This window comes from Alosa pseudoharengus, unplaced genomic scaffold, assembly GCF_046254945.1.
Source record: "Alosa pseudoharengus isolate Yale_2024_CS ecotype anadromous, Long Island Sound unplaced genomic scaffold, YU_APseudo_1.1 YU_APseudo_1.1_scf_4, whole genome shotgun sequence".
NCBI classification, from domain to species: Eukaryota; Metazoa; Chordata; class Actinopteri; order Clupeiformes; family Clupeidae; genus Alosa; species Alosa pseudoharengus.
Window position 1 is genome coordinate 23686467 of NW_027468774.1, and position 15505 is coordinate 23701971.

Sequence of the window (15505 nt, forward strand, 5' to 3'; positions counted from 1 at the left end):
TCTCATTGTCCACCTGTCCTTCCACCTGTCCATCGTCCAGCTGTCCTTTAATCAGGTAGGTTGATTTGATCTTTGATACAGTGTAGCTGAAAGTCAAAGTCCCACAATTTATTGTTTCTACCGGTGCACGTAACATGGGTAATTTCAACTCATCTACCTGACTGAGGAGTTGTGCCAATTGGAATCAGCTGGTAAATGATTGGAGATTTTCACACCTCTGTGGCTGGCTATCATGTCTACTGTATGCTGTGAAGGATAAGGCTATACTGCATGGTGTTCAGTGTGAATGAAGAAGACATCGCCAATGCTATGGCCAGGCCACGCTCCTTCATCATGTCACAGACATCAATAGCTTTGTCTAATAGACAGCTGAATTTTGGCAGATGTCATTTAGCCTAGTGCAGATTTTAATTTCAGCTGGAGATAAAAAAAAATCTATTTCACTCATTATTTTTTTCCTAAATGGGGTTTGGGAATAGATGATCTTTCAATAAGACAGATTTAATTCTCATTTTCATTTCTCTAGGCTAAGGAAATCTATATGCCTAAAACTGTAAGATAGGCCTAGGCCTACAGCTGCAAAACCTTGAATATAGCTAGAAAATTGCCCAATTTCAAAGAAATAAAAACTCAGAACAGTTTCGTTTCTTCGTTTCTTTGGCTGAACACTATCTGGATCACTCCCACTTCATTGGGCTATGTTACTTCTCTTCACAGTCCACATCACTTTGCTCCAATCAGAGGACAGGGACAGTCACATGTAACGTAAGCGAGCAGTATTAAGGGAAGTGGTGACTGGTAAATTTGGATACGACACTAAATTTGATCGGAAAACGGTAGACTAGGCATTTCAAACAAGTCTTATAGGCTACATCCGAAACACCAATTATTCAGCCATGGGAGTGGACGGTTGTGGACAAATGTGCAAATGCATTCTCATCCTTTTCAATGTCATATTTGCGGTGAGTAGGCTACATACACATATTTTTTTCGACTTAATGTTGCTATCGACGAGAACACGATTCCAAGAGATAAAATATCCTACACAAAGCGCATGGCGTAGGCTATATTTGTTTGGGGAGACATCCATCCGAGTTGGGGTTGCTGCAAAAACATTGTCGCTGTATGCGAGCCTTTGCGTGTAATGTTAACATCAAAATATTTAATTGCATGGCAGCGTGAGGAGACTGCTGGTCCACCGAGCTGTTTTGAAATGCATACATAACAATAATAATTGTGATTATGATCATTTCAGGTCAAAGACGTTTTAGAAAGGCTGGCGAAGGCTACGCATACCTTAGGCTACGAAACATGGACGCGTCCTGCCATAGAAAAAATAAGTCCCTGCCTTTCCCAAAGTTTCGTTTTCAACAGGAATGATCTGGGTTCACATGTGCCGCGCTCGCCGCTAGGTTGCTCTTGGTTGAGGTAATTTCGGTTGCAGAGCCGCAGTCGCAGACCATAACCAATCTACCGCCGCTCTACCACAGACTGTAAAAGAAACCACAGCGTATCTAGTAATATAATTTCTGAGATTAAAGTAAGAATATCTGAGAAGAAAAGTCAAAATTGAGATTAAAAAGAAATTTTGACTTTAATCTCAGAAATGATCTGACTTTGTTTCTCGAAAATTTTTATTTATCTCAATTTTTGACTTATCTCGAAACATTTTTTTTACAAAACGGTAGGCCTATACTAGCCTCGTGAGACCATCCTGATCTCGCGAGCTTCAGGGTTTCACTCGCAGATCAGTCTGGATACTTTCCGTTAAAGAAAATTTGGAGCAGTTCACCAAACGAACGTCCAATCAGCGTTGGCTTTGAGGCGGGTTGAGGTGTGACGCAACGAACAACATGACGGCATCCACAGAGATGAGCATAGCTATCGCGCAAGTTTTATTCAAATTAGAAAGTATTCCTGGGTAAACTGTGAAGCTATGAGTCTCAGCCATGCAGCTGGGAGGAATGAACGACACAGACATCCTCCACGGCTGATTCCAGTTCATAATGAAGGAATATACTATCTTCAGAAGTGTAGGCCTACCGTGAAAACTTGATGGGAATTGTCGTTGATTAGGTTTATAAATGGTAAGTTAAAACATCTTAACGTTTGTCACGTTACCTAACTTAATTGTATGTTAAACGGCATTAGAAGAATACTTTGTTCATCTAATTGGTTGATTTGGCCCGTCGATAACCAACAAAGGTGGTGATAGACAGATGGTTTATCCAATCAGCTAACCAGTATGTCCGCCCCTTCCCAAAAGTTCTTCAATGAAAAGTTCCCAGATGGATATGCGGAGCAAATCCATCTGGCGGAGTCAGGTTAGGCCTATACCAGAGCATGAAATAATGACAGATTTTTGTTGTGCCTGACGCCGGGTTCAGCGCAGGTCAACATGGAATGTTTTCTGGAGGGAAGTTTAGGCGAGGCTGCACTTGAAATTAGGCTACTGACATAAAAGAGAGAAAGATTAATCAGTTTGCCTCGTTTATCTTGCTTGCCTATCACTGACGGCAGAACGAAAGTAGCCACATTTGTTTTTCTTCTTCATATTGTATTGACTCGAGAGAAACTTGAGTGAGACTTGAGAGAAACCTGCTTATTGTTGGTCAGGAGCAGGGACCCACACAGAACAAAGCACACGCTATAGGGAAGTACAGGGTTGGACAAAGCCACACCAACACAAAGGGTCACACAAACGGTAGAACTAAAAAGGGATTCACTCTACACTAAAACACATACATAAACAGTAAAAAGACACAACCACATACAATAAAACCCCAAAGTTCTCCCAGAATCCCCAAAGTGAAGCGTCGTGGGAGCCGCTGCACACAGTCCAGCGCACCAACATTACAATATGTTTTAGTGCGTTTTTACTGTCAAGTGTCCACTTTTTTTGTAACCATATTTCTTTTTTCTGTCTTTCCCTCTTTAGATTGTGGGATTTGCAATGGTTGGTTTGGGCCTTGGACTTCGACTTAGCTCAGAGACACGTGGGCTCTTCGACATTGAATTGAAAACACAAGAGTTTGTCATATGTAAGTGTGGCAACTAGTCAATCTAGTGATGATGTTCCATTAGTTGTCAGTAAAGAAATAACATAATTCCAGAATATTTCAGCATGGGTGCCATTTATAGATTGTTTCTAGATCAAATTTGACCAGATTGAAGCAAATGGAGTTTCCTTTAATGTTTTTTTTTAACCCATTGTAACATAATTCCAGAATATTTCAGCATGGGTCCCATTTATAGATTGTTTCTAGATCAAATTTGACCAGATTGAAGCAAATGGAGTTTCCTTTAATGTTTTTTTTTTAACCCATTGTAACATAGTTGTGGTGGTGTTGATCGTGCTGGGTTCGCTGATGCTGATCATATCCATTTTTGGGTTTCATGGAGCTTGCAACGAGAACCTGTCGTCCTTAGGAATTGTAAGTACCTGTATTCAAATGCAGCCTAGCAACTTCATGAAGATTGGTCTGACCTGGAACATTTTTGTCTTCTCAGAGATTTATAGTAAGATACATCCATGGTGTTCTTTTAAACGCTGTAAAATCAGCTAATCACATTCACTTGTCAATTTTGAACACTGATATGAGTATCCAACTTAATCAGTGGTTCAAACAGACACCACTGTTTTAAAGGAACCGTATGTAAGAAATGTATTTTAATTAATCAGAAAATGGCTCTGATATGTCACTAGACATTAAGAAATCATGTTCATTTCAAATACTTATATTACTGACAACGGAAGTCTGGCCAGGATATTGTCATTTAAAAAGTGAAGTTGCAGCCCTCAACTGATGTTGATGTTTTCATGTTGTGTTTTGGCTTGATGCGCCACCCTCCATATCTACTAATCACAAAGTCAGTAGTGTTTCAGCATCCGGGTTGCCAGCTCTGCCAGTCAGAGGGGAGGGGGAGGGGATTCACCGCTCTACAGTAATTTGAAAGTGATTGCAGTACCAGTTTTGGCCACAATCTTAAATACGGTTCCTTCAACTACAGACAAGTTTAGTCAGGTTGCTGAGGCAAGTTTAGCGACAACATTATAGTAGGCTAGATCAGAACACCCAGCCCATTCCTGACATTAGGCCTACCTATCATTAGGCCTACTCTCAGGCAATGTGGCCTTTCATTGTTCTTTATATAGCCTACCTGTGACAGGTTGCCCTAATGCTGACTGCACCAGTGAACCTATACTGGTGAGAAATGAGTGACAACATAACATGGAGACATAACCTTTCTATCAGCACAGAGCTGTACAGCTGTATGCTGGAAATTAAGTGACCTGTTTTGCATTACACAAAACTTTGTTGCACAAAACCCCCATTAAAATGAGGTTGACATTCAGACAAACAGGGAGCTAGCTCGCTACTCCCTCCCCCTCCCTCCCGTGCAATAGAAACTCTCCAAACACGCATCTCGTCAGTGATTTGCTGAAACAGTTTATGTTTTTATGGGCAAGGTTGGCCCAAGTTGTTTTGTGGCCGTTTTTGGAGCCTAGGATGTCCACGGAGACTGCATTTTTTTACAGTGTTCGGGGCACAGGCAGCTAGCAGATGGTGAAGTTATAGCTGTATGTAACAAAATGTTTTAGCTTAGAAACTGTGTTACATCACTAATAGCACCTTTAATCTATAGTATAGGGATCATTCCAGTTCAAACAGCCTTGACAACATTGAAATAGTTTTTGGACACAAAATACTTTTTGCCGCAATTTTCTCCTAATGTATAAAAAGGCATATCTTAAGAACAAAATGAAATATGACATGCCAGAAATCTAAGACCTTGGTGTCAAACCCAACATTTTAGTGTTGAGTTGCTCTGGAATTACCCATAGAGCACTCTGGCAATTTTGTACCACAGATTAAAGGGAAGTTCAGTCATGAGAATGGTTTTCAACTAGGGACAAGGTTAATTTATTTTTTTTAGAATAGTTTGTACAAGTGTTACATGCACACTATAGAGTCTCCCTCCAGACACACGTTTGCTATTTCGAAACCTGGGTCCCTGAAGCATGGATCACGTGACCATTTCACACTATTGTCAGCATTGTAAAATGATTTCTTTGGTATAGTATCTGTAGTGTAGTTAATTTCTGCAAGTCCAGTAAAGCAGTAAAGTATGGCTCGTTCGCCATGACTGTGTTTACATACACTTCCGTATCCCAGTTATGATCAGGAATTTGAAGTAGCCTACCCTGGTTTTGTGTTTGCGTGTGGGAACTTCCGTGGGTTCCCATTATAATGAATTGTCAACACACAGTAGTAAACACAGTCGTACACAAAGCTTTGGTGTAAAAGAATCTTGCAATGCAAAAGTGCACGACTGTGCTTTACTGTACTATAGTGTCTGTGCAGCTCTTCTACACTAATCATAACACAATCGTTTTGGATTTAAATGAAAAGCGAATAGTGTGGATATAGGCTAAGGCAGAGGGCCTGTTTTCATGTGAAGATTGCCCTGCATCTCTAATCAGACAAGGTGTCAGTCTTGCATTAACAACAATAACTCAACACCAGACTACCCTGATAAATGCCATTATGGCCATTTAAAGCAGATGTCTTTTGACCCAAATAATCCACTCGGGCATAACAGAACAACATTTCAGAAATGCTGATCCTAGAAAAGCTACCCACTCCCCTTTGATGTTATCCAAAATAATTTGACTCTGACTTTTAGCACTTTGTCCATTTAAATACACATGTAAATGCATGGAAAGTCTCAGTGAAGCAGCTCTTATGTCTATACATGTGACCAAGTGAATTGCTTGTCATTTATTGTATCTTATTTTCTTGAAATTTGTCTTCATGTAGTTTGCCATATTGTTGGCCATCATGGCAGGTGTGGAGATTGGCGCTGGAGTGCTGGTGTTCATGCGCAGCAAAGAGGTGAGGAGGGGGAGGAATTCAGTGGTGGGGGAAAAAACCTTGAATTGGGTGGTTAGAGAATGGGAAACTTCTTCCCATGACCTGCTTTGATAAAGTTGTTGGCAAGCTCCAAGGCCATGTTCTAGTCCACACATGGATTTCCTCTTAGTTTGGTGATCTTTATTTTCCAATACCTACATTCTCTGTCAGACTTTTGATTAAAGTTCTGAAGATGTGTATAATATTCCAAATTAAATTAATAAAAGAAATTAATAAGTCATTGTTAATAGTGATTGCACTTATTAATGTGGAAATCATGACTATCTAAAGTGGTCGTCTGATGAAGGTCATGGGCTGAGCTAAGCTACATAGCAGTGTATAGGATATTACATCCTAATGAGATGATTTATTCAAAAATCTCCTGTCAAATGGTCCTCAAATAGGGCATAGTTCTATGTGTAGCTGTGTAACATTGTATAAATCATTAAAACACATGTTTTGATAATGGCAACCATGACATAATAGAGGCTTTCAACTGGAATTATTGTTGATTTCCACCATATGACAACAGTCTCAGTAACCAGATAAGACTGCTCCAGAGTTCAAATTCAGTTGTACCAAAACGTAAGAAATACAATGTATGCGAGTTCTAAGTTTCTTAAAATCGTGGGCGGCTCTAAGGAGCACTGCTGTGTGTTGTCAGTCATGACCGCGAACAGGAAACGGGTATGCTGAATTCTAGACAAAAGTGGAAGTTTCATTACGCTAGTGCACAGAGCCTATTCAGCCCACATATCAATGATCTCACTAGATGACTGGGACGCCTAGAATACCCTGCTCTACTGAGCTTTGTTAAAGAGTAGGGAGATTCCTATAAAAGTTCTAACGGGGATGAAGAAAGGTATCTGTAATAACAAAATAAATTTTATCTGTTGTAAAGTTCTCTATCCCAGGTTCTAGGTTAATGTAGCCTGGGAATACCCATAAAACCTTTCGGCAAATTTGGAATTTGCTCTGGAGGTCCGTCTGGCCAAGAGGCCATTGAAGCCCAATGTTCAATGTCCCTAAAACACGGGCACACAAATACAATCCCTAACCCAGCAAGGACGTGTATTTCTTTGGACTTGAGTAAACAACTACATTTAAACCTTCGTTTACAAGATTGCTACACTTTTGAAACAATAAAGGCCCATTCACACCAAGAACGATAACGATAACTATAACTATAAATAAATATCGTTCTCGTTAATATGAATGACGACGTTCACACATAAACTATAACGATAACGACATGATGAACGATATCGTTGGGGATCACTTTCAGAGCGATTTTCAGAACGATAAAAAGCTAATAGCCAATCAGAACCCATTGAATTTTAACCGTCACATTCATTAACACAAGGAGAGACTTTGTTTATCGTTGTTCAGTGTGAACGCTTTTATCGTTATGGTTATAGTTATCGTTAATGTTCTTGGTGTGAATAGGACTTAAGAGTTTAGTGCACCAATTTGAATTTTATTTCACTGCTAGTTACACCCTTGCTGGAAGTTGTAAGTCATTGAACCTTTTCCAGACCCACTCCCAAATGTACAGCTGTGAAGGTCTGGGTGTTAGTTAATGTATTCCAGTGATTTATTTGATATGTTTTATAAACTGTTTAAACATTTCTGTGGGGTGTCCAGTCTGGAGTACATACAGAGGCCAGTGGGGATAACAGTGCAACATAACCACATAATCACATCGTTAACATTTATATTTTATGTTGCCTGCAATAAAATGTTAAAAACTTTGCATAACGTTGCTTTAATGGTTCCCTGTTTGTGTTCCATGGTCTCCAGGTATCTGAGCGTATTATCAACCTGTATGCCTCCGTTTACGCACAGTTCGTCAACACTCATGATCCAAGCCTTGCTACCACCCTCCGCATTATCCATGAAGCGGTAAAGAACAGGAACAAGCAAAACCCTTGAAACATTCCTATATATAATATAACATAATTTCTTCATCACTTTAAAGGTGCTCAAATCAATGTTACTAAGGTAAACAGCCTGTGTTGTTGCTGTTTTTGGAGCATGGGCTGTCTACAGACTGTTTTCTTTTTTTTTACACTGTATTCAGGGGACAGGCAGCTAGCGGATTGTGAGGCGATGTTTGCTGTATGTGACAAAAAATGTTTTAGCTTAGAAACGGCGTAACATTGCTTAGAGCACCTTTAACATAGGCAATCAATTAAACATCTGATCTGCCTTTCAGTGTTATGTCATGTTCTTTATATTTTATGTCATCTTTCTTGTGTTTTAGTTCGATTGCTGTGGGGTTGGAGGGCTACTGGAGCCGTTTGTACGAGAGACCTGTCCTAATAAGGATTTCTTCGGGACCTTGACTACTTCCGTAAGTACAACTCTAATCACAGAGAACTCACTATTGGGTTGGGAAGGAGCTCAAAGTTTACATTTACATTTATTAATTTAGCAGAGACAAAGTCAGTGTTGAGAAGGTTCCTATTAAAATGTATTCCACTACAGATTACTGAGTACATGCCCTAAAATGTATTTTATAACGTATTCCGATAGATTACTAGCCTGACGAGCCAGACCCACATCAAGATGTAGGGTCTGGGAACTCTCCATTGGCAGTGCTCAATCCGAGCAGCGGGATAAACGGTTGTCTTTCAAATTCCCTCTGCACGCATAGGGTTTTTCTGACGATTCAACAACAAAACCGAGTTTGCCATCGCAACAAAGTTACTAAATTGGCAACACTGAGCACTGACAGGTCTAGACCAAAGAAAGTGACTTTGGATTGGCTTCCAGGTCACAGAAATCGGAACAAATAAATAGGCTTTCAAAATCTGTTTCGGCCCTGAGGCCGTTTTTTAAACGTTATACTTTTGATCTGACCATGTAATGAAAAGCCTGGAAAAAAAGCGTTATTTGTTTGTTTGTATCACATTCATAAACAAATAATTAAATAACAAGTGTTTTTATTTTCATTTTTGATTCTCAATTGAATATCAAATGAACGAATGATAAACACGGACCCAGCAGCATCCATCATCTTTGTTTTCAAGTATCAGAGAATTCACGCGGAACTGTTGCAACTCTGCCGTCATTATGTTAAGCCCGTCCACCGACTCTATACACAATGTGATTGGCCTGACCGAAGTTTGGATTTTCCAGTTCGCAAGCTAACAGAGAGTTGCTAGACTACCCTGGCTGCAAATTACATTTGTTGCCGCTGGGGTGCGTCTAGATTACTAGGCTAATAGATTGCTAAAAGTGAGTAACGTATTTTGAATACTTTGGATTACATGAACGTTGTATTATATTTTATTAGCAGTGGATGAAACAGTTATGTGAGGTTATGTGAAGTTGTAAGACTCATAGTAGTGTCAACAACAACCCACAATCTGCTTTACAGTGATGGTGGATTAATCTACAGTACAAGTTTTGAGCTATGAAACACTGTGTCATAGAAAAACAAGAGATTTTTTTTTGTCTGCATATAGGCTAAATGGCTACCACATCCCAAACAAAGTATAAAGTTTTTAATGAATTTCAACAGCACAAGTGTACACATGTGCCTGAAAGATCTTCCAGCTTTGGCATAGCAGCTGCAGTTAACTGTGGGATGTTAGTTTGGGGACAAATTTGAGGTCATTGCTGATGGTCACTGTTCTCTCCTCTTTATCCCCCACCCCACCCTCACCCCATACCACCTCTACCTTTTTATCCACTTTAAAATGCAGGCCTGCCCCGCTGTGATCTTGAACCTTTTCCAAGACAAAGCTCCACTCATCATGGGCTTCTTCCTCACCACTGCAGCCCTCATGGTAAGAAATTAGGTTGTCCAGGTCTACACAGGCTTTTGGGCTGAGCTAGAATTAAAGGGATACTTTTTCATTGGCAGCTTAGTCATACTGTGTCCACAACAGGTCACAGGTCTGTAACTTGAAGTGTTAAACTTTATCCAGCTCTCAAATAATACGTTTGATGGGTTAGTCTTAAATATTTTCTATAGTAGGGGAGAGCCGGGACGATTGAAACACGGGACGAATGAAACAATCCAGTTTTCTCCGAGTGTAATGATCATAGACAGATGTCATTCGGTCAAAACATAGAGCACGTTAACCTCCTTCTATCAGCCAAATATCTTCCTGCTATGTCATTTTATCACGGAGTTACTGGCGATAAACAAATTTTGATGCGCAAAAGTAAACTTTATAGCGGTTACATTTTGTCGATTATCAATGAGTGTTTTTCATTTAAAGGTTCGACCTAATGCTTATTCAGTAGACCATTTAGTGTTCTCCACAATCCCAGACTTTCATATCGCATGCTTGTTTACATGGAAAGCAAAACAAGCTATAGTGACATATGTCTGTGTCGGGACGATTGAAACAAGTGTTTCAATCGTCCCGACCAGGCTGTAACTCCATGCATTTTAATTAAATGCACAAATATCTGTGTTTAAACAATCATTTATGGAGGTGAGACATGGAAAAACAGTTTTAGGAAGATGAAAATACATTTGGGCCCACCAGGTAGGGGGTCGAGTTTTCCCATGTTATCCTATGGAGACTGACGGCTGGTGGGTCGTTAAGCCTACTTATGTGGATGTGCAGTGGCCTAACCCACGTAAAAACCTAGTGAAATGACATTTTCAACAATATAAACATGATATAAATGGGAAAGCTTACCGTTCTAGCTATAAACATGGCAGATTCATCCACAGGGCATGATATTTCAAAAACCGCTTCATACACGCTTCACGATGATGGCAATGAGTTGTTAACAGACATACACAAAGATGTATAGCACTGCAACAATCTATCTCAAATAAAACCTTTTGGGAGGACCATGCATGATATGTAGTAAGATTTTGAAGTTGTGGGACGTTTATATGGCTTAAACTGTATGTTTCATTCGTCCCCTTATGTTGTTTCAACTGTCCCGACCAGGAGGGACGAATGAAACAATATGCACGTCCCACTTTTGCTGTAATAATTCCTGAACGGTTTTGTTCAAAGATGAAAATGCATCTGTATTTGACAGAGGACAGATGTAGGTTACTAGTGACCAAATATTAGCTTTCAGTGTGGTACGATCGCTTTGTAAATTAAGTTTAATTAAAAAGTGTTTCAACTGTCCCGGCTCTCCCCTACTGCATTTTTAAGCTCAAAGCGTAAGTTTGCATGAATACTACCTTGTTTAACCAAAACCTTCCCCTGTGCATTTCCCACTGTCCCTAATGTCTGTTACATTTCTGCTTGCACAAATGAATGTCCTTCACTCCTTGCTTCATCTTTTTCCACATCTCTTTATTCTGTCAGATCATTGCATTGGTTTGCAGCTCTCTTCTCAAAAAAGCAATCAAAGAGGCATCGGTTTCTCCCTATGTGCTCCTCACAACCTCCATCTATAACGCATCTCCAGCTGTTACTGTCTACCCTACCTTCACTATGCCCATAGAAGTGGAAACTTAATGTTCCAACACCCACCTCTAAGCAAGCTACATCTGTAGAGCTTTCCACTACCTCCCTTCCCACCCCCATTCACCATTCACTCGCACACTCTCCTTTGCTTGACATACGTAATCCCCTTGAGTAATTGGTATTTTCTTAACATTCTAGTGACCTTGGCTGTCTTTTTTCTTCGGGTACTGCCACAAGTTGAAATTTACCCTCCCTGCTCCACTCACCCCCCCCCCCCCTTTCATTCTTCCTACTCTTCCTCCTCATCATCAGGTCATAGGCCTGACCTGCTACAGCCTCCTGGTCAAAGCCATCAAGCAGAATCGACAGGCGTACAGCGCGCCCCATATATTCTGAGATGATGAGAATCCACAATCACTGGAGGTCCTCTCATATCTCAATATCTCCTCACACCATTTGGACACAATCGAAGATTGCCATAGCCACCTTTATTAGGGTGGAGGATGCTCTTACTGTAAATGGTCCGTATCCCTGTTCATTTTTTACCATTACATTTTTAGTTGCCTCTGGGAAAAGGGACCATTTTATTTTTTGTAAGGCTGTGAGTTCTGAGTTAATCTATAGCTGTGTTGAGGCATTTCTGTGTATTATTTAGTCTTATATATATATATATATATATATCTTGGGTCAAAATGTCTTAAATGAGACATATTTTATGTTTGTGTTCTAAGGCACATTTATTTTTTAATACTTTTATACTGTTGAAGTTAATTTGCTTTAATGCTACAAAAAAAAAATTAGCTTTCCGCATTGTGACGAGAGAAAACTGGCTGGTTCTGTGCTTAGATACTGTAAAGGGAAACTAAAGGGAACTAATTTCATTTCACATTGTCTTGTATCACTACTATACCATCTTGGTAAATTCAGCATAGTATGGTACTTTCCGAAACCCATGTGTTGTGTGAAACTGAGCACTGTTAAATAAAATGAATAGTTCTGTGTGGCTTTTGCTGATGGTGTGACTTATTTTCTTAAGAGCCCAAAGGCAACAAAAATATTTTTCCAAAAGAAAAGTCTGGATTTCTTATTTTGAAATCCACCAAAACACCAGTCTATACGCAGCCAGTTTTCCAAACATGAATTAAGTCTAAACCTCCATTTTCCAAGTGCATCTCACACAGGAGGGGTGATTAACTGTTTTTAGCTGACACACAGTGAAACACTACACAACACCAAAAAGATTATTCAACCTCCTTACAATAACTGCAAATAATGCATGCATGAGTGTTGTACCCAACATCCTGGCAATGAAGATACCACCTTGGTCTGGTTTGTAGGAGTAACGAAATAATGCTGTTTTCAGTTAATTATTTTTGTGTCTGCGCATAAGAAATGAATAATTGTATTACGGCTCAGCACAGGGGCCAGTATTACAGGGGCACTGGCCCCTGTTGGCCCCTATGGTGGGTTTTCATGATTTAAAGGGATGTAATCATGGGTTTCATAAGGGTTTATACTATTGCATAGGTTTTCATGTTTTAGAAGAAGTCTTAATGCGACTGCATTTGCTGTGAGCAGGGTGAGGTCATTGTATCTTGTGTAGGCCAGACCAACTGTCGGAGGAGTGGGGTGAGTGGAAAAGTAATGGGGGTACCAAGATGAGAGCATCTCCTCCTTACATGGTCAAGGGAAGGGGGGTGTTATCCAGCTGGTGAGGACAGGACAGGGAGTAGGAGGCCACTGTGTCTTATGAGTTAGGGCCTGTCCAGCTAGGAAGAGAATCAGATAAGAAGGCCCTATTTCCCCAAACTGGAAAGAACCAGAAAAACTCAAAGATTACACTGTTTTACATATGTTTCCTATGCATTAGACAGATTTGCATATAGTTTTATGTATGATGGGAAGATGGTTTCCACCAATGTAAGCAACCCTGCTTAATGCTGATTGGTGAAAGGTGTTTTTGGAGATGGCTTGAGAAGACGGCCCTGAACCTTGACAAATGCCTTAATAGCTGTTTTCAGTTCATTCTTTGAAAGTTATTACGCTGTCAATATCTTGTACAACAGATGTAATAGTGAAATCTACCTTCTCTAGCAAAAACTTCTTCTTTGTTGTAAACAAAATCAACCGAATTGTGTTCAGAATGGCTAATACTGCCTTCATGCCGTTCGTAAGCTTGGAGGACCCGACTTTAAAATCCCGACCTCCCAAAAGAGTGTTCATGATATTAGCTCGGAAAACAAATACAGGAAATGCATAAATAAGTTATTAGAACTGTTTACTATAGTTTAGCAAGAAGGAAAATGTCTCGGATGAGTGTTTCTATCTGTAGTGTTAATTTAGTGATAAATTACCTTGCCTATTTGTAATGAGTGCTCACCAGTCCATCATTGTATAAAGCCATCCAGACAATTTCATTGGTGCACACTGCGCCCAGGTCTCAGGCGGGCATAGGCTTCTCAATGGAGCATGTCCAGACCGAATTTCCCAACCTCAAATTTTGTGGGCGGGGTTATATTCGGCCTGACTTCCAGGGGTGTGTTTCCCAAAACCTGTCATCAACTAGTTGGTTGGCAATGGGAAATTGCATTGCAACCAACAAAGTTGCTAACTTACTGTAGTTAGCAACTATGATTTTGGGAAACGCGCCCCAGGCTAGCATTGCATATAACGTAGCATATGCAAATAAAATTGGGAGTAAGGATCCGATAATTCAATTTTTTCCAAGATATTGCTGTCTCTCTCTCTCACTCATTCAACTGTGTTCACTGCCATACTTATCATACTTATACAAGATCGGACGCAAATATGGCAGCGTTCTCCTTAAGTGACGTAGTTGGCATCTGAATTCAATGGGCTCTATTTTGATGATCAGAAATGCTGCTCAAAGCCCGACGCAAAGCTTATTCTTATCTTACACCCAGCCAGTGGCGGATTTTCGCACCATGTGCTTCACTTTTAGCTTTTACTTTTCACTTTTATTAAGCCTTGGGCCCAGGGGTGTGGCAGTTGTGGTCTGGCGCATGATCCAAAATTTGCTATCTTACACCCTCTAAAAATCATTATGCCACAGACCAAGAAAAACCTTGTCTATAGCGAATGGCGCATAGAAAGCCCAGCTGAAGATGCACGGTCACGAGATGTAAGCAGCAACTCCTCTGCAGGATAAATATCCTTAAGATTTTTATTCAATCATTCTAACATTATCGGGGAAGGCCCTAATTGTTGCTTTTTTCAGGATATGTTTTCAATGGTAACCCCTTGTCAGTCAATAGTGAAAGTAATTAACTGTAGAACTGTTTTGTTGTTTACTATGAGACCACGGTGAAGTTAGTTTCACTTTGTTATGAGTTCAAATAATAGACGAGTGTAGATGTCTGTAGGCTATACTCTGCTATTCATAAACAGGTTTTAGTAAAGCATGGTTTAGTAGTGGAATAACTGTTTCATACAGCCTCGCGTGCAAGCAGATTCCTTCAAATGCACCGCTGACTATCAAAATACAGATGCGCTGTTTGAAGTTGCGCTGCAGACAGACGTCATTGTCATTGGTTTAAAGGATGCTATGCCCAAAACACACCCATTAAGAAACATAAGAGCAACTTTTTTACGCCAAGCACCCAACGTTTGACAACAAAACCATGCCGAATGTGGACTGGACACACCCCTAAATGTGTCCTTTTGTAATAAAAATGATTTATGTACATACTGTAAACCATTTGCAAATCAAGTCTTTTGTCATGTACGACGACCCAGCTTTTGTCTTATGCCAGACTTCACCATAGGTGGTCGGCGCCAATTAAGCACGCATATGTCCGGGGCGTGTCTGAACTTTTCCACTGGAGCAGACAAAGAACCTGCTAACAGGATAAAAGGCAGTGCCTTACGACAATCAAGAGGTGACTTGAACAAGGCAACTTGTTTCATGTTTTCCTCTGAGCCGGCTTGTAATAAACCTGGGAGCGTCTCCCTTTCTTAACACATCTCAGTTCGGTTTTGTTTCCACGTCATTTTTAATTCTCACCACACTTTCGCCTCTGACCATCCGTTTCTGATCGTCAAGATAGAGCCCAAAATATGCCGGTTAACATGTAAACAGGAACATTCCTGTTTCTGCTGCACAGAAACATTTTATTCTATCTCAACCCTTCCCATAACCACTCATTTACGGTATTGTGGCACATAGTTAATGAA

General features: G+C 40.2%; 1 protein-coding gene across 2 annotated transcripts; it reads left to right on the plus strand.

Moving 5' to 3' along the window:
* Positions 1-719: 719 nt before the first annotated feature.
* Positions 720-12314, plus strand: cd9r (CD9 molecule related). 2 transcript variants are annotated; one of them, XM_076265407.1, is made up of 8 exons: positions 720-962; positions 2939-3041; positions 3337-3434; positions 5823-5897; positions 7716-7817; positions 8179-8268; positions 9626-9709; positions 11624-12314. In XM_076265407.1, the coding sequence occupies exons 1-8, from the start codon at positions 897-899 to the stop codon at positions 11705-11707; spliced, it is 702 nt and encodes a 233-aa protein (XP_076121522.1). In that variant the 5' UTR covers positions 720-896; the 3' UTR covers positions 11708-12314. The 2 variants fall into 2 exon arrangements, with proteins under 2 accessions (XP_076121522.1, XP_076121521.1); XM_076265406.1 differs by lacking the exon at positions 11624-12314 and adding an exon at positions 11210-11610.
* The last annotated feature ends 3191 nt before the right edge of the window (positions 12315-15505 follow it).

Coding starts and splice junctions, on each gene's coding strand:
- cd9r (XM_076265406.1), top strand. CDS start 897: ATGGGAGTGGACGGTTGTGGACAAATGTGCAAATGCATTCTCATCCTT. Junction 963..2,938: donor TTTTCAATGTCATATTTGCG/GTGAGTAGGCTA, acceptor TTCCCTCTTTAG/ATTGTGGGATTTGCAATGGT. Junction 7,818..8,178: donor TCCGCATTATCCATGAAGCG/GTAAAGAACAGG, acceptor CTTGTGTTTTAG/TTCGATTGCTGTGGGGTTGG.